The 9,084-nt window shown below is 45.4% G+C and overlaps 1 protein-coding gene across 1 annotated transcript; it reads right to left on the bottom strand.

Annotated features, from left to right (window-relative positions):
- Nucleotides 1–6,543: 6,543 nt before the first annotated feature.
- On the bottom strand, nt 6,544–8,614 carry LOC141408886 (uncharacterized). The gene is made up of 3 exons (XM_074021143.1): nt 8,415–8,614; nt 7,324–7,468; nt 6,544–7,155 (listed from the first exon to the last, which is right to left on the bottom strand). The coding sequence occupies exons 1-3, from the start codon at nt 8,612–8,614 to the stop codon at nt 6,544–6,546; spliced, it is 957 nt and encodes a 318-aa protein (XP_073877244.1).
- Nucleotides 8,615–9,084: the final 470 nt, after the last annotated feature.

The following is a 9,084-nucleotide window of genomic DNA, read 5'->3' as shown; positions in this document are numbered from 1 at the left end:
TTTACCTCTTCGCTTTGAAAATGTAAATTGCTTGAGAGATTTAAAGTTATAAATCTTCGTCCCTTGCTATCGACGCTAGGACTGGACAGCCCTTGAACCATGACGTTCAATTCCCCATCTCAGGCTGGAGCTTCCTCTGTACTTACCAATTCCAGTTGTGAAAATCGAAGTAAAGAAAATGGATAACTGTTTTAAAGAAGAAATACTCAATTGTTTTCACATAGAAAGTTTTTTAAAGCCTAGTTTAAAATTCAGTCCACTTTCAGGGTATTTTTAGTCTCTTGAGAATGTTCCAGATCGCTGACTCAGTAAGCCCAGGCTCTTAAAAATGCATGTTTTTAAACTCCACAATGTGACATTGTCTAAGCTCCTTGCCATTTGAGTCTGACCGTATATTCTGAAGTCTGCCTTGGCTTCGTAAGGACTGTTCCTGGCCTTCTGGAGCCCCCAAACTCCCCCACTCAAATCTGATGATGGGGCAAGTTCCTTGCATAGTACAAAGAGAAGGGGCCCAGGAGTGGCATGCAAAAGAACAGAAAGTTACTGTGTTTACGGCCGTCGGAACCAAAAGTGCTTCTGAGAGAATGAAATCTAGCTTTCTAGAAGAAGAAATTAAAGCCCAGAGAGGAGAGGGGATTTGCCTAACGTCCTACATAGCCCATCTGTGCCATGTCCTCAGCCTTCCCAAGCAGGAGGGGACTCCATGGGGGTGGGTGTGTTATCTCTCTTTTGATTTGACATAGTCCTTAATCAGGCATCTTTCTTTGGCCCAATTAAGTTTGGTCATGGTAGTAGGATTGGCTTGCTTGAAATAAAATGGTTACTTTAGGAGTTGGTAACTTAGTATTTCCTGATCTGAACTATATATCTGTAATAAAGATATATCAATTATCTTCTATGGGCTATTTAAAATTTACATAGATATATACACACATATGTATAATATGTATATATATGATGTTCGTGCAGCCAGCAATATGCAAAGCAGAGAGCATGGCTTCTAGTAGTTTGGGGATTGTAGCAACAGAGATTGCTTTCCACTTGGGGACTGGATGCCACCAGATGGGACAACAGACTCTCCCTTCTTATGAACCTTTGAACGTTGCAGGGATTGTTTGGGTGTTGTCATAATTACCGGAACTGGTGACTTGCCCCTGTAGCCTTGTCCCCTTTGTTTCTTCTTCTTTTTTTTTTTTTTTTTTTTTTTTTGAGACGGAGTCTCGCTCTGTCGCCCAGGCTGGAGCGCAGTGGAGTGATCTCGGCTCACTGCAAGCTCCGCCTCCCGGGTTCACGTCATTCTCCTGCCTCAGCCTCCCGAGTAACTGGGACTACAGGTGCCCGCCACCACGCCTGGATAATTTTTTTGTATTTTTAGTAGAGACGGGGTTTCCCGTGTCAGCCAGGATGGTCTCGGTCTCCTGACCTCGTGATCCACCCACCTCGGCCTCCCAAAGTGCCCGGGTAACAGGCCTGAGCCACCGCGCCAGGCCCCCTTTGTTTCTTCTTATGGAAGGTCCTTTTGGGATCCCAGGGTGATATAGAGAGAGTTAGAGTCTGGTCTTGCCAGAAGGACTTTAGATCTCATGATTTCTTGCTCATGAGATAAAGCCTGGATTAAAGAAGGAAACTCTGGCAAAGATTTTAAAAACGAAACCTGTCATCCTGGCTTACAGTCTCTCCCAGTCACTTCCTAACCCCACCCACTTCAACACCAGAGCAACCCACATCCCAAGAAAGACAAAAGAGGAGGCTTCTGTGGTTTGTCTTTCTTGGCCCTTCCAATAACCATGTAAATAAGTGGATCTCAAGGGTGGTCCCAGGACGAGCAGCCTTCACCATTCCCTGGGAGTTATTAAAGGTTATTAAAAGTGCAAATCATGCTGTCCCACCTGGATCTACTGACTCAGCAACTGGGGAGATGAGACCCAGCAGCTTGTGTTTCAGCAAGTTGTCCAGGTGATTTTTGAGAAGAGCTGTTCTAAGTAACCACTAATTAAACCCTAATTTCTAATTCCTTGAGTCTTCCTGGGACTTCTGTAATTAATTTGTCTGCTAGTAAACATTAAAAATATCAGATTACTTAATTTTACATATTAGATATTGAAAATAATATGAAACTCTCATGAGATCATATCATATTAGATATTGAAAGTATCCAGTATTTTTCCAGAGTCACAAAACAAAATTGAAAGGAAAAAAAGAATATAACAGTGGTATTCTTGAGCCATTAAGTGGGGACAAGGGAAGCCCATTCCATAAACTTGGGGACATTTTGATTGAAGGAAGCATATGGACTGGAACAATTCTTGGATTAGAATAAAAAGAACTGGGAAAATGGAACCAATTAAAAAATCATCTGTCTTTCAGTTTCTTAACCATGTAGAGACCTAAACTTGTAGGACTACCAGAAACTCTATTAGTACTTTAAATTTCTTAATGATTCCAATTCTTTAGGACCTAAAACCAGTTGTTTGGATTCCTGGAAATGGCAGGAACTTTTAGGATGCTGCTCTATTAATGAATTACAATTTTAACATTTTCCGAAGGCTTCCAGTGGGGCAAAATTGATGCCTTTGAAATCAGGGACTCTGTCTTTATTATGGTGACACATGGGAGTGAAATAGAGCCCTTGTTCTTGATGGCACTGAGCACTTTCACTTCTGTAATGTCATTGTTTGCTCATAATAACCTCTCACATTTGTCTGGCTCTGTGGTTTTTAAAGCTCTTTGAATTTGGTCTTGTATTTTATTTTCATAAAACCTCTCTACTGTGGGTACCTGTGATTAACATTTATGATCCTGTTTCCTTAGCTATGAAATGCAGGAAGGGGCTTGTCCAAGATCCCATGACCTGTGGGTGACTGCCTCTTCCATTATCTTTCTTTTTTATTTTTTGAGATGGAGTCTTGCCCTGTCACTCAGGCTGGAGTGCAATGGCGCGATCTCAGCTCACTGCAACCTCTGCCTCCCAGGTTCAAATGATTCTCCTGCCTCTGCCTTCCAAGTAGCTGGGATTACAGGCGCCTGCCACCACGTCCAGTTAATTTTTGTATTTTTATTATTATTTTTTTTCTTTGAGACGGAGTCTCGTTCTTTCACCCAGGCCGGAGTGCAATGGCATGATCTCAGCTCACTGCAAGCTCCGCCTCCTGGGTTCATGCCATTCTCCTGCCTCAGCCTCCCTAGTAGCTGGGACTACAGGCACCTACAACCACGCCCGGCTAAGTTTTTGTATTTTTTAGTAGAGATCGGGTTTCACCATGTTAGCCAGGATGGTCTCGATCTCCTGACCTCATGATCTGCCCGCCTCGGTCTCCTAAAGTGCTGGGATTACAGGCGTGAGTCACCGCGCCTGGCCTAATTTTTGTATTTTTAGAGATGGAGTTTCATCATGTTGGCCAGGCTGGTCTCGAACTCTTGACCTTGTGATCTGCCTGCCTTGGCCTCCCAAAGTGCTGGGATTACAGGCATAAGCCACTGCACCCGGCCCCATTATCTTTTTAAAAATAAAAAGGGCCAGTGATACTGCTTTTCTGCTTTTTAAAGAAAATACATGGATATGTATAAAAGCATTGACATATTGCTAGAACTTGGTAAATGGTAGTTATTCTTATCCTATTGTCTCATTTAATATGGGGAATCTTAGAGGAATTAGTGGCTTTTGGTGACATACAGGCCATTGCAGAGTTGAAACTATGACTAAGGTGACTGGGCTCTTAGCCAGCTGTTCTCACCAGTCGTGTATAAGCATTCCCTTTTTTCCATAGACTGGCCAACATCTGGTATTTTTTGACTTAATAGTAGCCATTCTGACTGGTGTGAGATGGTATCTCATTGGTTTTGACTTGCATCTCTTTGATAATTAGTGATATTGAGCATTTTCTCATGTTTATTGGCTGCTTGTACGTCTTGTCTTGATAAGTGTCTGTTTGTGTCCTTGGCCCGCTTTTTATGTGGTTGTTTGCTTTTTTCTCGTTGATTTGTTTGTTAGCTCAAGTCTTAGTCCCTCAGGTCTCACCATCATCTTCCTCCAGCCCAGCTCTCCTCTCTACTTCCTCCTCTGGAACTCCTCACTAGAACCCCGAAAAAAGCAAACAGAAACATTTCCTGAATGCTTGCTGCAAATCAAACGCAATTCTAGACATGGGCGATGCAGAGACACAGGCCAGCTGGCCACCACATGTCATTCATTCTAAGTAGCACTTTTGCTGTTTTTAAAAACATGTCAAGGTCTCCGAAATCAGAGTATGTCTTACCACTCATAGCCCATTGGCAGGTTCTTTTCTTTCTTATAGGTACATAAAACAATGATGCATTTTACAACCATGGTATCTTAGGTTTGCTGAAATATAATAGTTTCTCCCTTCAAGGAACTTACAGACTGCCTTCAGGGTGAGGCAAGAGCACAGTAAGAGCTAAGTGAGGGCATGCCATGTGAGCCAGGGAAGGAGCACTTCCTTCTAACCTGGAGCATCAGCGGGTTCTCCCTGATAGGGGAGGATCTGAGCTAGAGCTTGAAGGAGGAGTGGATTTTTCTGTTTTTTCTCCCTTGCTCTGTCGCTCAGGCTGGAGTGCAGTGGCACAATCATGGCTCACTGCAGCCTCCATCTCCTGGGCTTAAGCGATCCTCTCACCTTGGCCTCCCAAAGTGCTGGGACTACAGGTGTGAACTGTGCCCAGCCAGATGAGTGGAATTTTAATAGGCAGAGGAAAGGTGGAAGGGCATTTTACTCTCAGGAATCTGTATAAGCAAAGACCAAGAAACTCGTAAAGGTGCAGGTGGTAGGAATCACCACTTGGAAGGAAGGTGCGGTCAGCGCTGATATTCAGCACTCCTGGCTGTCAACTTTCTAAAGTATTTCCTGACTAGTTGTAACCAGCAGCTGCTCCAGGCCTCCCAAGTGCATCCTGTCACCTGGGCTGTCCCCCTGCCATCTCCCCTCAGTCCAGCAACTAAGGGATTTACGTGGGCTGAGCCCGGAGCCTCCAGGTCCCTCTGATTGGTTGGTTGGTGCCAGGCACTTCCCTCTGTTAGAGGTTGTGCCTATTACTCTGGTTGGAGAACAACTCTGGGAGCTGATATAGCAAGGAAACCTCCCTGAAGCCAGATCAGAGAATGACAGACGGGTGCTGTGGGCCAGGACACTGGCCGCCAAATCTTTAAAATTGTGCCCTTCCACATTTGCTCATGCATCCTCAGTAACTGCGTATTTATTTATTAATGTAAACAGCTATTACTGTGCCATTATGTAAATCTAAAACATACCCCAAAATAGAAGTTAAAAAATGAGATAAATAACAATTGAACATTTTCTGTCCCCAGTGCAGGGACTCATCGGGGTCTCTCTGCCTGGCAAGTGCCCCCAGTTTACCAGGGGGTAAACACTGGAGAGGCTGGGGCTGCAGTGAAATTACCCTTCATGTTAGAGGCACGAGGAACACAGGGAAGGAAATAGCGATAAGAGACAAGACCAAGAAGTAGATCCAGAAATACCCAGCAGTGTTTTTAAACATTACAACCATATCTTGGCCAGTGCTTGTTGGTAAGCTCTATTAGTGGGTCATTTTCCTGGCCCCAGAGCAGCACCGCATAATGTAAATGCATGACTCAGTAAGGTGGTGGAGATTTGGGTATGGTGAGAAGCACCAGCGAAGCCACAGGGAGGGGAGCGAAGGCATGTGAGTCTCAACGGAAGAACGACTGGAAGTTGGGACTCCCTAGTTCCCTGAGAAACAGGAGGAGCGCTCCTGGCCAGGTGGGGGCAGGGTGTGTGAGTACCTACAGGATCTGAGCGGGATGCTGCCTACCTTGGTCCATTTTGGCCGGGCAATTACATGGGGTCTGGGTGGAGAGCCTCAGCCTTTGATCTCTCTCTATTCCTTCCAGAGGGCTTTGAGGACACGACAAAGACCACAGCAGCCCAGCTCTGTTTTTCCTTCCTTTCTCATCTGCAATGAGGGGCAAGTGGGGTGGCTGTTACAGGGAAGTGGGCAGGAGAATCAGAGTACCCCAGGGTGGGTGGAGGTCATTGGAGCCAGTCCTCACCAACTGAGAGATGCCTTCAACCCAGCAGAAGAGTACCTCCTAGGGATGCAGTCAGTCCATGGGACACGTGTGCAGCTTGGCCTCTGGGTTTATCTGACTGAATGGTCAGACCACAAGTGTTTACAAAGGTCCTGAGCCTGCCTATGTCAAGAGATGGTTCTCTTTGCCTGTCTAGTAACTAGCACTTAATAAACATTACAATAAGGCAGTCACTGCACTAACACTTTCACCTACTCATTCATTTACTCCTTACATGAACTCGAAAGAAGTGGTACTACTTTTATCCCCACTGTACAGATAAGAAGAGGGGGCATAAGAAGATAAAGGCTTTCTTTTTTTTTGTTATTTAATTTTTATTTCATAATAATAAACTTAACTCTGCAATCCAGCTAGGCATGGAAGGGAGCAAGGAAACATGGAACCCAAAGGGAACTGCAGTGAGAACACAAAGATGACAGGATAGTGCGAGCAAATGGGATGAAGGGTGCTCCCCTGAGCTACAGAAGGAATGGTCTGGTGGTTAAGATAAAACACAAGTGAAACTTATTAGAGTTGTCCACAGTCAGCTGGACAACTGGTCTCTGACAACTCTTCTTGCTGGTCTTGCCATTCCTGGACCCAAAGCGCCCCATAGCTTCCACAATATTCTTGCCTTCTCTCACCTTGCCAGAGACCACCCATTTCCCATTCAACCACTCTGTCTTGGCAGTGCAGATGAAAAACTGGGAACTGTTTGTATCGGGTTCCGCATTTGCCACGGACAGGATGCCAGGACCTGTATGCTTTAGGATGAAGTCCTCGTCATCAAATTTCTCCCTGTAGATGGACTTGGCACCAGTGCCATTATGGCATGTGAAGTCACCGCCCTGACACATAAACTCTGTAATAATTCTATGAAAGCAGGAACCCTTAAAACCAAATCCTTTCTCTCCAGTGCTCAGAGCATGAAAGTTTTCTGCTGTCTTTGGAACCTTGTCTGCAAACAGCTCAAAGGAGGTGCAGCCCAAGGGCTCGCCGTCGACGGCGATGCTGAAGAACATGGTGGGGTTGACCACGGCTGACAGTATGGGGCTCCTGGCGGTGGCGGCATGTGCAAAAGCCAAGACTTTCTTGAGTTATACAAGAAGGAAGCAACAGTGCTGGGATTTGAACCCAGGAATGTCTCGATCTAGAGGCTGTGCTCTAAACCACTAGGCGTCACTGCCTGAGACTGGTGGGAGAACTGACATGCGCTCCACAGCCTTGTAGGTCCACCAGCAAACTCCCAGCCCACCCACAGGCTCAACAACAGCACCTTGGATCAAAGATTTCCACGAATCTCGGAAAGATATATAGTCCAGATTTTTGCTAAAAACTGACATGCAGGGTTTTGTTGTTGTTGTTTTCGCCTCCTCTGTTTTGCTGTTTTGCTGGATAGGTTTGCTTTAAATATTAAAGGAATAAAACATCTAGGACTATAGCTCCATGGGCTGCCTTCAGTACCACTACCTCTTCAGTGCTGAGAACACACATGCATTGAATGTGTAATCAGAATATAACTGGGGGTCCATGTGGCCTGGGCTATGCGTGATGCTGACTCAAATAAACAGCGATTTTATTGGACCCTGTCCTTCTTCCAGAAGATCAATGGAAAGTACCTTCCAATTTTTGGTCCCTCAAGAAGCCCCCGAAGGTCAGAGGGAGGGGAGGAAAATACCTTCTTGATGCACCAGAAATCACCTTATAAACCTCATCCTCCGTGGGGCACAGTGGCTCACACCTGTAATCTCAGCACTTTGGGAGGCTGAGGAGAGAGGATCATTTGAGGCTAGGAGTTTTGAGATCAAGCTGGGCAAAATAGTGAGACCTTGTCTCTACAAAAAAATTTAAAAAATGAGGTGGGCGTGGTGGTGCGTACCTGTAGTCCCAACTTGAGCCCAAGAGGTTGTGGCTTCAGTGAGCTGTGATTGCCCCATTGCACTTCAGCCTGGATCACAGCACGAGACCCTGTCTCTTAAAATTGTCTTTATTGAAATGATTCTCAGTATCCCCTACGCTACTGCAGCTGATTTCCAAAGCCGCCTCATCTTCCGTGCTCTCAGCTCTTAATAAACCCATCTGAAGTGCAGCTCTTCTCTTCCAGCAACTCCTTGTTTTTATGTTCATATCCAAATGAATCTTAGCTTTGTCCAGAAGCAAAACCCCCATGACCAGGACTCCAATTCTGCCTCTCTTTTCTGGCCACTGCCTCTGTGTCACCAAACCCCAGGGACAAATTGGCAAAGACAAAGGTGGCTCTAAGAGGAAGAGGGAGGGAGAAAGGGAGTGAAAACTCACACATCACAAAGTCTTGTTCCTGTTGAAAATGCAGGAACATCAAGCCCAGTACCAGAGCTTCCCATGATTCAGGCCTAGACCCCTGGTTCCTGGGCTGTCTAGTGGGTGAGGGCCCAGGGCCTGGAGGTGTTTCGGGATCCTCAGGCCTGATTTGGTGGACAGGACCATGTTCAGGGGAAAATGTGGAGTCAGGGCTGCACGCTTGCTCTCAGGAGACTGGGCTCTTTTTTCTGAGCGTCCCTGAGAAACCATCCTTAGGTTTTGGTACTACTCACCGGGTTGTGCCTAGCTTCCTGGCTTTGGAACTTCATTCACTTCCTCCACCCTTCCTAGCCCATCCCTTCCCCCTTCCAACAGGCTGACACCCACTCCTCCTAGAACTCTACCATAACTCACCATCCTACAAGAGCTTCCTTCTGTTTGGGATAGAACTTCGGTGGCCTGCATGCTAGCCATGAAAAGCATTATGATGGCCTTTTCCTAACCCTAACAACTATTGATTTCCACTTGCTTCATTTACTTTACATTTCCCTCTCCTCTATATTAGATTTCACCAAACCATATACTTATAAATTAACTTGCACAGAATATTCTGATAGCTTATTTTGGTGAACATGAAACTGAAGGCAAAAATCTCCATCCTTCAAAGAATTTCACATTCTAATGTCACCAAGTTTTCGACATTCTAATGCCAGTAAATTTTTTTGAAAGTTGAAATAGAA

Source organism: Macaca fascicularis, chromosome 16 (genome assembly GCF_037993035.2).
Source record: "Macaca fascicularis isolate 582-1 chromosome 16, T2T-MFA8v1.1".
Taxonomy (NCBI): Eukaryota; Metazoa; Chordata; class Mammalia; order Primates; family Cercopithecidae; genus Macaca; species Macaca fascicularis.
This window is presented reverse-complemented; position numbering and strand designations above follow the sequence as displayed.